Consider the following 14,794-nt stretch of genomic DNA (forward strand, 5'->3'; position numbering starts at 1 on the left):
GTTGTGATGTACTAACGAGTCCATAAATTTGATGAATGAAAATTAAGTGAGTACATCTGCTCTGAATTGGTTCTGTGGGAATGGTTAGTGTTTCACATTAATTACGCAAGAAAGTTTTTGTTTACACTGAGATAAACAAAACAAGACAGGTACACTGTTTTATAAACGATTCCCTAAAATACCATGTTTCTGGAGTGTTGAACGCCTCACGGCTGTTTATGTTCGATATGAATCTCTGCTCTCTGATTGGTCGAGTGATTAATCGCGGGAACTGAACTGGCGCTAATTCTTAACCAGCTAATCTTTTCCATTTTCATCCATCGCATTCTCAAACTTTTTCATCTTCAACAAAAAAAAAATGTTTTACTATCCATTTGTCCTCCACCGTCAGTCTGGATGTTTCTCCACGATTTGGTGAGTTTTAGGAAGTTTGATTAGTTGTTGCCTGGAATGTAACTTTACTACTCAGTAAACTCACAGATACATGTTTATAAACATTATGAATGTTTATTTAGGTTAGCGGCGACAAAGGGGATCAGGATGAATCGCAGAGAGCTGCTCAGCGTCAATATCAAACAAACATGGTAAGAATCAGATTTTTACTTTGTCCTGTTTTTTTTTTTCTTCTAGTTCTTGCCAGAAATCAGAAACATAAACTAAATTAAGTTTTCTTTTTCCATTATGTCTGATTAAGTAGTTTTTCTAACGCCTGTGGGCTAAAACCAGCCTGCAAGAGGCTCCAATCATAGATTTTCTTTCACACATTTCCCAAGAGTAAAGAATACAGCACATTTACTGAGATCCGAGCTGTTATATTGTTGAATGAAAGATAGTTACCTCAAAGCATTAGTCTCAGAGCCATGTTGTCACAGTGGGTTTTGGATATTTCACTCTATTCTCTACAAGAATGTATTGTTAAAACTGGCTTCATGTTGAGATTGTATAGATTTTGCGTAGTAATTTTAGTTTTTGTGAACAAATACACATTTATATCACATACACCCTGTGCCACAACAAGGACAAACTTTAAAGTTTAAATTTAAATGTTATTAAGGAATTATTATACCTGTCTGGCTCACTCAGGATGAAATTGGACTGTATTTGGCCCCTGAACTAAAATATGTTTGAAACACCTAATTTAATACTAAAAGTTAAAAAGAGTGAGGTGTCATACTTGATTTTAGCATGTTGAACATTATTTAAAAATGGGAGAGCAGCATGGCACCACTAGAAATTGACTACTCCGTACCCAGCCCTTTTTAAACATAGACAAAATCTACATGTATCAGGTGTATTTGGAAGCAGTCACCTTTATATGATTATATAAAAATGAGGTGGGGGGGAAGAAGGCACATCGAGATAAAGTCAAGATCTGATTGTCACTCTCAGCAGGTGACACACAAACAAGAACAGTCCATGTATTTCTCTATTCTTTTTTTGTTGGATTGTAGATTGTGTAGCTGATTTTTGTTCCACGTTTACAGCGGCGACATCCTGGACTACGTGACCGCACGGGTTCCTGCACCTCAACCAAACCAGCCGAAGCCGCGGTTCTCCCTGTACCTGTCATCCCAGCTGCAGTACGGGGTGATCGTAGTGTACCACAGGCAGTGTGTCTTCCTGCTCGGTGAGGGGGGGAGAATAAAAAAAAAAATATGGCTCAGAGAAATGGGCTAGCCTCTTGGATTGAGCTAAAACCTTTAGGAATCATTTTTTTTTACTTCTGTAAGATTACCAAAATAAACCAAAGCTTTATTTGGGATATTTTCCTCTTCAAACTTTTTTATGTTGGCTGAGTTTAAATGTGGAGATGCTGCTTGTTGTGCTTATAGAAAATGCCCCGAAGCAATTGTTTTTGTAAGTTCTCGATCTCAGAGGTGCCGTTTGGGTGTAAAACCAAAGCGGAGCCGTTGTCGTGCATCTGTTTGCTCCTTCTCAACACAACCTGACATGTGTGATTTGGAAACCAGCAGCTGATAAAAGCCATATTATCCAACACGGCTCGACACTCTCAATTCATGCAGGTGTTAAATTACACCCTGATACTGATATTGCATCAGGCAGATTTGCAGTCATGCTGTTGTCACGGTTGATGGAAACAGTGAAACACAACGCAGGATGATCGGCAGTGGGAGAAGCCAAGAAAGCAGCCACTGCCTGTTGTCCACAATGGATTTGGCAATGGTATTTAATTACATCCACCAGTAGAATAGAATAGAACCTCCCAAGGCTTCAGTTATGTGTGAATACATTGCACATAATTTCAGTATGGCAGAGTTAAGCTTATCACTTAATTATGGAAAGAAAACTGCATTGGTGTGCAGACAGTAGTTTGGGACTTTGTTGAAAAACAAGAACCATTTCATGAAATAAGAACCTTCTGATGTTGACATCGATGAGTCCTGTTTATGAGAAAATTGTTACACTCACCTGTGTGACATTTGACGGTTCCTGCAAGCATCGACGCACAGCCGTGACTTCTTAAGTTCTTTTCTGTTTTCCAGAGGAGGTCCAACAGACAATCGGCCGCCTGGTGCGTTTCAAAAGCTGCATCCATATCGACCTGGCGGAATCTGAAAGGTCTGCTTTCAACAGGCAGTCTTGTACCCGGGCACATCTTTAAATTATACCGTATTGATGAGGTGGATTGTTTTGTGGAAAGACAAAGAAGGTTGAGTTTTTATTGTTGAGTGAGCGATTGGACGGATTGAGCGACTTTCACACGAGTGCCTTTGTAAATGTTTGATAAGCCACATTATGGCTCAGCGGTAATATATGAGCTCGCGTGTCTCCAGATGAAATGTATCATCGCGCACCGTAAACAGGCTTGGACGTTCATTTGTCAATCCACAAAACCAAGAGTTCCTTTTAATGACAATTCGGTGCAATATTAAACGTTTGTGTAACAACCATGTTGAATCACAGTTCATTTGTATCTGGCAGGATGATGTTGGACCTTCCTGACCGCCTGCACACGATGGAGGAAGCCGAAGGAGCTCAGGACCCCTTCTTTGGTCTCATGGGACCAGACGAGCTCCCCAGTCCATATAAAGTACACATGGTGTGTCTTTAACCTGCACACATGAACAAAACTAACAAATATCAACAAGGATCGCATATAAGACAGTTCATTTGTTGTGCTTCACAAAGAAATACATGAAATTATTCAAATCCTAGAAATGAAAAAGACATTAAGGAACATAAAAGTGCAATTAAAATAAGAGAATATATCGGGAAAGGTTTAGTAAATGAAGCTAATAAAGATGCATTTCGAAAAGTGAAATAATTAGAACGATTTCAGGGAGTGATGTGTTGAAAATCATGAAAACTGAAGGTTGGTGCTCAGGTGTAACTCCTTCCAACAGGCCATATAAAGCACTAATGTAAATGCATGTCGTATTCAGACATGCGTAAAGGTTCTGCTGTAGTTAATCCAAACTGTATGGTCTCGGCTCAGGGGAGGTGGAAGGGGGAAAAAAACGTCTTTATCTTTTCAGATTTCAGATGCTCTTTGAAACAAGCATCATAAATCATTTTGCGACCGAATAGATTGTAAGTGTGCGCCACTCCCTCGTTCCCATTACGTGTGCAGTAGCGACTCCTCCCTTCAGTCCTTTGCCTTTGTCAGACAGTAAATCATTATCATTTGCCACGGGCGCACTAAATCTGACAAGCATGGCTGAACTTTGCCCCACGTGGAATATTTTGCTGTGTAAAAGCAATTTTGTGGCTTTATTCACCAACACATGAGAATACACAGCGCGGGGACAGTAACACTGGAAGAATACCAATGAAAAAAGAAGACGTCTGTAAATATGAATTCAAATGTTTTGCGCTGTGGCGGCAGGCAGGCCGTACGCCGTCAACACCCAGGTCAATGTATCCACCTGGACAAAGCAGCTTCGGGCTTCTTTGGTGCACAAGAAACAAAAAGGAGAAAGATCAACTATTTTGTTTTGAACAATTAACCTTGCGTTTCGATCACCTCAGAATGAAAGTCTCTACCTTGTGTTTGCTGCTTAACGCCTGTCATGTTTGTTTCCAGGCAGAGTTTGTGATTGAAGAGCACTCCCTGGTGCCCAGTTCTGACAACACGCCCTACGAAAAGGGTGAGGGGGATTTTTTTATTATTTTTTTTTGTTCTGGTTTACTTCAGCTCAGGCCACATTTCAAAAAAGTTTGACAGGTCCTGGTGGATTAATAAGGTCATTCCATTGTAATATTTTCCAAATAAAAAAAACCAAAACCTTAAAGGAAGTGGTCATTTCATGTGTTTCTCTCAGAGTCTATAGTTGTATTCCAATATAATGACAATTAATTCTGATGGGAAGGTTTTAAAAGTTTAAAATGGGCAAATTTACTGTATTTATGTTTCTACGTGTGCTATCCATGAAGTGACAGTTCATTGAATTCCGTACTTTAAATCAAATTTCGGTAAGACTCTTCAGTTTTTTCTGCTCTGTGGTGGATGTTGAAGCAGCTTTGTATGATGTGTTTAAATGCTACTACGTTTAAAGTTGCATCGTCTCTCCTTCCTGGGAAATTGTGAATATATTCTGAGACATGGGAAGAGTCATCTCATTCAATCTGCACAAGCCGGGCTCAGATCTCTCTTCTTTTTTTTTTTTTTTTTTGCCCGTTATTCGAGCGCCATTAACAGAGGTGACTCGGCTTTGTCTCACATCCTTCAAACATGGCCGCCCGTTAACCCCCCCCCCCCCTGCTGTGCTGACCCAGGTTTCAGGTCGACTCCAGCTGCTATCACCCTGACAGAGAAGGAGCAGTTCATCATCAACGCTGCTGAGGTAAAACTCTCTGTCACATTCGAAGGACGAGTGGGGAGTGCGGGGGGGGGGGAACCACCACCGTCATCAGTTTTAGATGCAGCGCGACGTCCTGGTGAATCACTGGACGGGGATGTGGACCGTGTGTCCACAGCAGCTCCACTTACTGTCTTTGTCAGTGTGTTGACTCCTGTTTCTAATCCCACCTTCCATGTCATGCTCTGGTGGTGGAGGCCCCCCCGGAAAGTTCTGTGCATTTATGACAGACCTGCCACTTTATTGTCCAAGCAAAACCAGGTTTTCTTTCACAGATATGTTCAGAAGAGCCATTTATTTTCTGAATGGGGGTGTAAAAAGCAGTAAAGTTAATGGCGCGGAGGAACGAGGGCATAAAATATGTTGTCTAAATGACCGTCCTGAATTCACCTCTCTGTATTCACAGTGGGTAAAGCAGTGCGAAGTCACATTGTCATAGTTGTAAAATCCACCTGCGCTTCGCCACCGTGACTCGTACCTTCACACACTATTAGGCTTCTCATTCTGTCACTTAGGGACTGATAACGCTCCTCCTCGAGCCTCATCGGCCGACGAAGTCCATCTTGGCCTGATAAGATCTGACTTAATTACATCAGTCTGCGCTCACAGCTTGTTTGCGGAGATGTAGTTGCTCTCATTTCGGTTGTCCTCCGCCTCCTCTCGTCCAGAGGGTTTATATTTGCTTTGCAGGCACAAATATGATACCTGAACTTCTTGGCCGGATCTCGCTTTGGCATTTTGCACCACATCACTTATAATCGCTTCATCTTTAGTTTTACATTCCCTGAATCTCGTCTCGTCATTTTTTGTTTTGTTTTTTTTCTCTCTTGCAGCATTTCGAGGGTGATGACCTTCCCGAAGCGACGGCCAGAGACATCGACCTCCTGATGGATCAGCCAGATCTGTTTCGAGGAGGTGCTTGTTTCTGCTATTTCCTGCTTAACAACCATCACGCCTCTCCATATTCAGCTTTTGCTTGCTTGGTGTAAGAAGATGCCGTAGGCTTTTGCTTTTGTCGCTTTTTGACTGGCAGGACTCACAGAATAAGATTATAGATTATTAATCTACTCTGCCAACATGAATTACTTTGAAAATATTCAGTTTAATGCAAGCTTTCAGCTCAAATCTAAGATCGGAATCATTTTTGAATAATCAATTAATTAAATATCCACTCAATCTATAAACCTTTTGTTAAATAATCCTATCAGTTTTCATTGTAGGGCCTGTTGTCGCTGTAATAAATCGGCTGCACTCTGCCAATGTGAAAAGGAGGTGGCAGCATTGTTCTGAAAAGTTTTTTGACCATGTTCTCCAGCCACATGAGATCACAGACGTAACAGGCATTGAGATCTGTGTAATGGAGGCATGTTGTAGTTTTACTGTAACATGTGAGTCTCAATTGACCTTACATGCATGTATTTGGACTGTGGGAGGAAACACACACAGAAAGGCCCGGAGTCAAACCCACAACCTCCTCGCTGTGGGGCGAGAACATGCAGCCTTAGACTTTAATTTTAGCCTCCTGAATGAAAGTCCTGTATGTGTGTGAGAGCCAAATTCACAGCGAATGTTTTGACAGCTTTTCAATTGCATCTGTACGTATGATTTACACACCTGCTCATTCAGAATATACAACATTTTGGAAGATTGAGTTTCCTTTCACACTTTCTTTCATTACAGCGGCTGTTTAGTAACAAAAAATAAAGAAAAAAGCCTGTTCCTGTTCAGTCAGCTTTTATCAATTGGGATCATTTTGGGGGACTTGCTGTCATTTTAACGCCTGTAAGGCTCTTGTTCATTGTTTTGTTGACTCAGGAGAGGAGCAGCAGGCCGAGGAGAGGACGGGGGAAGGCGAGGTAGCTGGGTCATTTATTGACCAGTGAGTCTCATCAACAAACTTTAAACCGACACTAATGAGCTCAGGATCAAACTGCCAGTCTTCACTTCGTTTTCGTCCTTTTTCGTTCGTTGTGTCTGACTTCGTCTGCTGAGGCACAGACGCTTTGACTGCACTGACCGGTTCAATGACTGCAGGCTGAAGGAGACGATGGTGGGGACGGAGCTGGACGGCGTGTGGCAGCTGGACGAGGAGCCGGGGAAACCGGCGGAGGCTCCCGGGGGAGACGCAACCCGGGAGATGACCCCCGCGCAGGTCGTCCTGCCGTCTCCCCCCTCTGGACCGTCAAGGAAAGACAGCAGAGACAGAACCTCGTCAAGCTCTTTTGAGGAGGTGAAGTTCAGATGAAACACTGATTCTTTTTTTTTTTTGTTTGTTTTATTTCTGAGAGTAAACCCCTTCATTTGCGTTCTCCCGATCTGCCGTCAGCTGGCCGTCAGCCCCGTCAGGAAGAGCACCGCGGGACGCCGGCGTCAGCTGGTCTTCGCAGATCCCAAGATTCAGCTCTCTGACCGAGCGATGAAGGAGCAGATTGAGAACCCGAGAGCTGAGACATTGGAGCTGGTAATTAAACTTAATGACATGTTACTACTGCACATGAACAGCTTCCAAAGGATTTGGAAATGTTTTTAATTAATTATTTCATTTGCAACCAAACACAAGATCGCAAGCATGCCGTTTCTGCATATAGCTAAAGAAATTGGAGACTAAATCAGCGAAGTGATTACCGCTTTGGTCCAGTTAGATGTAGGAACGGACTGCAAAGCAATCAGATCAGAAATGGAAGAAGTAACCCTGTGAAGGTTATTCCTGCCGCCCATCTCCGTTCTCCTGACGCTCCAAGATAAGGTCACGAATGGAGAACGTATCGCTGCTCTGCATCTGCTCCATTTTCAAGGTCGTCTGCTTCACTTTCACTGTAACGGACATCATGTGCTCCTTTCTTCACCCACCGAGGCCCCCCACTCTAGTTTTACATCAGTTAAGTGTGAAATGCCCTGACGGATACATAAATTATCTTCTTTTCACATTTTGTCACATTAGTTTAGGCAGAAAAAAAAAAAAAAGAGCCCAAAGTACCTGTTAATAAATCAGAAACTACAACTTGATGTGTATGCTTGATGAACTTGTTTACCTAGGATTGCTTTCTCTGACACATATAAACATCTTTATTTATCGAAATGAATGTCTCCTACACCAGGCGGCGCTACTGCAGCTCATTCTGATTGAAGGCGGCTGCTAATCACTCAGTATCACTCCATTCTTCTCCTGGTGTCTGCTGAAGAGCTGCGAACGCTTAAATCCCTGACCTTGTTGATTTTCAATGGGAGTAGTTATAAGCAGTAACATGATTTTGATGGAAGTCTTCATTTCATTGGCGAAAATATCTTATGATGGTGCGACTTTGAGTTTAAAAATGGACCAAACGCATGATTTATTAAAAATATTAAATATCATCTACATCGGGACATTTAGTCTGTGCTGCCCGACCTCAGTATGATAACTTCCCTGTCGTCCTGCAGATAAATGCAGGTCGTTCCCAAGGTTCACTGTCGAGATCAGTGCGTCGTTGCTCTATTGAATTTTCTGTCCTTGCTGCTCTGTAATCAAATCTCTGCCATCAAAGTGTGTATTCACCAGGGTGTCAGTTAATTAAACTCTTGCTCTCCACTCCCTTTTCTCGAAGACTCATTGACTTCTTCACCAAACTCCTTTTCCTCCTGATATATTATATGTCATATATGGTAAATGGTCTAGATTTATATAGCGCCTTCTAACCACACTGAGTGCAGTCCCAAAGCGCTTCACATATCAGTCATTCACCCATTCACGCTCACATTCACACACCAATGGGACAGAGCTGCCATGCAAGGCGCTAGTCGACCACTGGGAGCAATTTAGGGTTCAGTGTCTTGCCCAAGGACACTTCGACACATAGACCAGTGTAGACTGGGATCGAACCTCCGACCTCTCACTCCGAAAGACGACCACTCTACCACCTGAGCCACGGTCGCTATGATTTGATTCTTATCTCAACTTTGCTCAGGAATAAAGTTTTCTGATCTCCTCTGACAGTAGCATTTTGTCTTTTCTCTCTCAGTCCGAGGTGCTGCTGGACTTCCAGATTCTGACCCGGCTTGCCACCCCAGCTCAGCTCTTCAGCGCCCCCTGTGGATGTCAGTACCAATAAAAGCTTATAGCTTTCAGGTTTATCTATCAAGATCTTAAGTGACAAGCCTTGTAAAAGCGTGAAGTCATTACTTTTATTTGTACTATTTACAGCACTTTATAGCATCCTGGCAATCATGTTTTGGTTTTTTTTTGCTGCAGCTACAAGACTTGACAAAAGGTCTTTACAAAAGTCCAAAATAGTCACAATAGACATTTAATCAATCTTCCCCTCCAGCAGCTCTCCTCCATGCTGACCTGCAGTCATTATGGAAACAGCAGGCCTTTATTACGGCCCTGCGAGATGAAGAGCGAGGAGGACAGGAGGAGGAGGAGGAAGCCGGAGTGGAGTCCGAACAGGACAGAGAGATCCTGAGGGCGGAGAGAAAGAGGAAGGAGGTGGGTGTGCGTCGAGCGACAATGTAGAGAGGAGCTCAAGAGCTCAACCTGTGTGGAGCGACACTAATGTGATTTGAAGCTTGCTTTCGATTTAATGAAACCGTCTTGTCTGTTGCAGATGTCCAGCGAGTCGGGACTGCATCCCGCAGAGTTGTCATGTGGGAATTTCTCTTTGTCAGACACGTCACATTAGTTATCGCATCATTTAAATTAATTTTTTTAGCAGCACATCATTTACTTCGAATGTCCGGTAACTGGCGGAGCGTCTGTGTGTGTATAAACAGCTGCGCTGGATGTGGCCCTGGACGTGTCCAAAGAAGACAAATCTGTGAGCGATGTGATGACTCCCGTCAGCAGATGGTAAGTCTCAGATGGTCAGACAGACGAGATGGATATGAAACGGCACGTCTGTGTGTGTTTTTCTGTCTTTGTGGGGTCTGAAACCTCTTACTGCACTTTATGGGGATTTGATCGACCTGGGGGGGAGAAAAATGCTGAATTTGTATTAATACAAGTGTTAAAATGTAGCTTCAGGGTGAAGGTTCACTTGAGTTGGTAAAGTTAGTGTTTCTTGCTAAGGAATAGTTTATAGCCAGAGGTGGGTTCCACAAGTGATGCTCTGCAAATGTGTGTGTGTGTTTGCAGGTCCATACAGGAGGATGTCCATCCACTGATGGAGCCCATTGCCGAAGAAATGATCGAGATGCCCGAGGCTCAGACTGATGTAGAGTGCAGGGAAACTCTCAGGTGCTTCGGATATCCCAAAATAAAAAAAAAGTTCCTGAAACACAAAAACACACTGAAGCTTACCAGGATTTTCTCAGTTACTTCAAGAAAGTCATGAAAAGCTTTTAACAGAGGCCCCCTGTCCTGGATTAGCCATAATATACTGTTTATATAAATGAATATAGAGTATGTTAGATGTAATGGTGCCATGCCGTCACATAGTGTGATGGATCCTCCAGTGTCGAGCATGGCTAAAAGCCAAATCTGTTTGAACGTAGAAGAAATGAGGCTTCTTTCTGAGAGCTTTTTCCAAACAGTTAAAGATTCTCTACTGAGATTCTCCCCTATTTTCTTTTTTTTGGCAGCAGCAGCACTACCTGAGATGTGTTCAAAAAGACAGCCTTTTTACATTTCATGAACTCAGCCCAGCGTGCAATGCTTGTAGTTTTACATGTACAATGCAGAAAAACCCTGAAAGTAGAATTGTGGAGCGTTTTTAGTATTCTGCATGTGATCGTACCCATATTTCCCTTGTGTGCTTATCTGAAGCTTTCAAATTTGACCTTCTTTCAACAATCATCCTGGGACATGCAATATCTTGTGTTTAAACACTGACTACAGGGAGATAAAATGTTCGCATCGCCCCCTGGTGGTGCATTGCACTAATAGTAGTGTGGAGTAGTGGTCTGGAGGTGAGAGAGGTGGGCTTTGTGGCTTGAAGGTCACAGGTTCAAATCCTTTATTCCCACCCTCATCAACAGCAGCTGTGATGGATGCAGTGATCACACCCTGCTCACCCTGTTCTTTTCTTCTCTTAGCTTGATCGCCTCCCTCCTACAGAAGCCTGGCAAAGTCTCCTTCCTCTCGCTGCTGCCCCCGGGGGCCGACCGCTTCACTGCAGCTCACACGCTCGTCAAACTGCTGGGTGAGGAAATCCCAAGTCCAAGCAAACAAGAGGCCTCTGTTCATAACCGATCTGGTCTTAATTACACGTCTGATGAGATCTCCTTGATCTGGTTGAATGATTATGTTGATGTTTGTGACGTTTCTACAGAGCTCGTCTCCGCTGGACAGGTGACTGTTCGCCAGACCAAACCGTACGCGAACATCACTGTGAAGCTCAAGGCTGCAGAGTCGCTGTGACTTCCTCTCAGATCATCTTGGTGTTTGCTGTTTTTACCCGGTTAAGATAATGAATTGGATCTCGCCTCCTTTAACCAGTTTAAAATGATGGTGTTATTAAATGTTGTTTAAAAAAAATGGTGGGTTAAATGGTTTTAAATACATGTGTTTTGATTCTAATATGTTTATACAGTTGTATTTTCATATATTTATACTCAATGACTTCATTACTGTTTCACATCCTGTTATTTAAATATGGACGGAAGATTTTGACCCAAATGAATTTCTGTAATTTTGAAACAACTTTCATGTGGTTTGTACCTCGTTATTTGTACTCTTCAGTTTTTAAATTCAATAAAATGTTATCTGCTCTGCAGAGAAAAATGCAATCTTGAATTATTTGTCAGGAGTGAATGCATTTAGACTCATCTTGTGTGATTATTATTTAATAAAACATAAAAATAAAATGATTAAAGATCATTCTTACAACTTTCCTTTGTTAAATGCTGTGACGTGATGATGCTGCCACCACGTTTTACAGTATGTAGAGTTCAGATTGTTTTCTGGGCCCAAAAACGTTCATTTCAGACTGGTGATTTCTTCATCTCTGCATTTGTGAACTTGTTTTTATAAAAACTTTCTGATGCTTTGTCTGCATTTCTTATGAAAAACAAACTGAGAAACAGCTTCTTTTAATGCCGTCAATCACATTGGCGAGTTCAGGTCATGTGACCACCACAAATGTAAACACGAGTGAAGATGATTTATTTGTTTCTTAGTGTTTCTGAATCATGGCACAAAAACGGCGCCTAAAGTATTTTTTTTTCACTTAACTTATTCAAATTTATAAACTTTATTTAGACTTTGACTGCACTGAATAGGTTTATTTACATTCATCTACCGAATCCTATACCTAAAAATCCGTTGCACATTGAAAATGGGCAGAAGAGCAATTTACAATACAATAGTAAATAGTAAACAATAATGAGATTTTCACCAATTTTTTGCAAGCGCTGGCACACAAAAAAAAAACCAACTGCCCAAAAACTTGGACAAAGTCTCTTCATGGTGCAGAAAGGAGGAAAATGTATGCAATGTGACCGGAGGGCACAGAAGACTGTGCGTCTGCCCTCCAGCAGGATCCGATTGTGCCTTGCTGGCAGAAAACGCCTGTCTGACCTCACGCCTCAGCAACCCCACACAATTAAAGTGTTTGCTTGTTAAATGCGCCGCTGTGTGTGCCTGCGAGAGGGACCTCATCAATGTGGCACCTCATTGTGACTGGGAGGTCTGAGCCGGGGTCAACGCCGCAGTCAGGGAGCACAAACATTCACATCAGCACGCCGGAATGGTAATTTCCTTTTATACGACCTGTGATGCATTCAGGCCTCAGAGCTATTCCCGGGAGCATCCTTCTCTACCTCCTCCTAATGTTTGGATGCAAAAAAAAAATATTTTTTTAAATACATTCTTTTCTGCTGTTTATAGAAAAACTCAGCCACATATAAGGCAAATTCAATGCAGTGTTTACGCGTGCCCTTGGACGCTGTCGCCTCGAACACATTCATCAAAAGTCGAAAATGTGACCGTGCACCGTGAAGGGTGAGTGCATCATCGTCCTGCTCAGCTCAAAGCTGTCAGGGGAAGGCAGAGGGCACTGGCGGGAGGATCCCAGCGAGAGACAAAGGCAAGACGCGGTGGAGAGGATTTCTTTCATTACACACTCATAAATCTACCGACCGCACCATGACGGGTGGCTTCCAAAACATCTCCAACATCCCAAACCTTTCCGAACAGGAATCCTGTGTCTGAGATCTGTTGGCTTAAAGAGTTCTACACTCATCCTCTCAAACCAACATTCAATCATAAACACAAGAAGTGTCTCTCTATTGTTACAAATGTTCTAATGTAGACAAAACAAGAAAGTGAGTGCACAATAAAGAGAGTAGCCAGAAAACAGTGCAGACCAAAGTGTGCTGCAGGGGACAGTTTGTGCGGAAAGCAATGAGACTGACGCTGCAATGGTACACTGGTATTTTGTGTTGCTGCACCTCATATCAGTAACTTTGTGTGTTTTGCCTCTGGACTGATGAATCAGGATACTTCGCCTCAAGGCGAACATCTGTTTTGGACCTGGAGAGACAAAGGCTCCTCTAAATAGGACAATTTAATCAGGGGTGGGGTGAGGACAGAATATCAACATCTTCTGTTTTACGAATCAAAATGCTTTTGCTTCGATATCTCTTTGCCAGTAGCTACAAATAAAACTACATTTAAAGCAACTTCACTAATGGCTTGAATACATACACTTATGCAGACACAAATGCAAACATCTGTGAAAAGCTGAACCATGGATCTTGTGGTCTTTAGACTGAAATGACATTTTCTCCAATAAAATGTAGTTTAAGTTCAGTTAAAGAGAGTCTTGCTTGTTTTCTTTATCAGGAATAGAATCATTTGTACTGTTTGTATTTATGATACAATTATAGCATATTAAGGGAAAGTCTCATCTTTTTCATTTGTACCTTTATGGTTGTGCCTGATTTTCTCTCGTCATTTTTGCACTACTTTATTAATATCGAATGTCTCTTTGTGGCCAATTCCATCAATTTGTACCTAATTTTGAGATTATTTTGTGGATTAACAAGGACATTTTACATTTTACAGTCTCTCTCTGTCCATGCCATGCCTCTAAAGCATTTAGAATTTATGGTACTGTTATTCAACATTCCTTCTGTCCACACTGAACATAAACAAGTCATGGCAGTGACGCTTTCAAAATAAATTCATTTGCATTCATTTCGTAATAGCCGTGTTGTCCAGGAGGCCACAGTCTGGAACACTGTGACTTCACTGTGGTCACACACACACACACACACACACACACACACACACACACACACACACACACACACACACACACACACACACACACACACACACACACACACACACACACACACACACACACACACACACACACACACACTGACTCAAACACCACCATGCGTACATCACTCCCCTGACAGTCTAATAAACCTAACATCTGAGTGACACATAGCTCACATTCGCAGAATCTGTTTATATATCAGCCTGCAGGGGCAGAGCTCCGGTCTGTATGCATTAGACGCACTCGAGCTTTCCACGAGCAGAGCTCTGAATCATCCACCCGCCCCAGGACGAAGGAGCACAACCCGAGTCTGTATCTGCAACTTCACGCTGTGGATGAAGGCTTGTTGGATGGTGAAGGTGCAGACACAGAGTCACAGAAGCAACAGATAAAGACAGAGAGGAGGGGAGGTGGAAGACCCATCGCTCTTTTCAGAGACGCAACTCGGTGAGTCAAGCTGGCCGCAGACGAGACAAACCACCCGGCGGAGGACGGGGAGGCCGGCGGACAAGCAAACGCCACGGCCCGCCGGCACAGCTCGCACGGCAAGCTGATCCGTGTGGAGCTGGAGTGGGACGTCCCCATGTCGGTGACGCTGCCCGTCGAGATGCAGCTGGACCCGGCTCACCAGCCCTTCCCCTTCCTGGACACCACGCTGGCCGACCTGGGCATTGAAGAGTGAGCGTGGCCCCTCCCTGAGTGAAAACAGTCCGTTTTCTGGGAACGTTTGATTAACTAAACGTATCGTTTTGTGTCTCGTGTGCTGAAGGT

The 14,794-nt window shown here is 43.0% G+C and overlaps 1 protein-coding gene across 1 annotated transcript; it reads left to right on the forward strand.

The window, feature by feature from the left end:
- Positions 1-358: 358 nt before the first annotated feature.
- On the forward strand, positions 359-11,192 carry rec8b (REC8 meiotic recombination protein b; the record flags this gene model as incomplete). The annotated part of the gene is made up of 18 exons (XM_080515270.1): positions 359-414; positions 516-584; positions 1,485-1,627; positions 2,505-2,580; positions 2,944-3,052; positions 4,046-4,109; positions 4,738-4,805; positions 5,654-5,735; positions 6,636-6,699; positions 6,819-7,050; positions 7,147-7,281; positions 8,819-8,894; positions 9,128-9,285; positions 9,404-9,443; positions 9,570-9,645; positions 9,931-10,032; positions 10,830-10,936; positions 11,066-11,192. 18 exons carry the CDS (start codon positions 359-361, stop codon positions 11,152-11,154), a joined length of 1,746 nt encoding a protein of 581 aa, XP_080371396.1. The 3' UTR covers positions 11,155-11,192.
- Between the last annotated feature and the right edge of the window lie 3,602 nt (positions 11,193-14,794).

The sequence above is a fragment of the Blennius ocellaris genome, assembly GCF_963422515.1.
Source record: "Blennius ocellaris genome assembly, chromosome: 19".
Classification (NCBI taxonomy): domain Eukaryota; kingdom Metazoa; phylum Chordata; class Actinopteri; order Blenniiformes; family Blenniidae; genus Blennius; species Blennius ocellaris.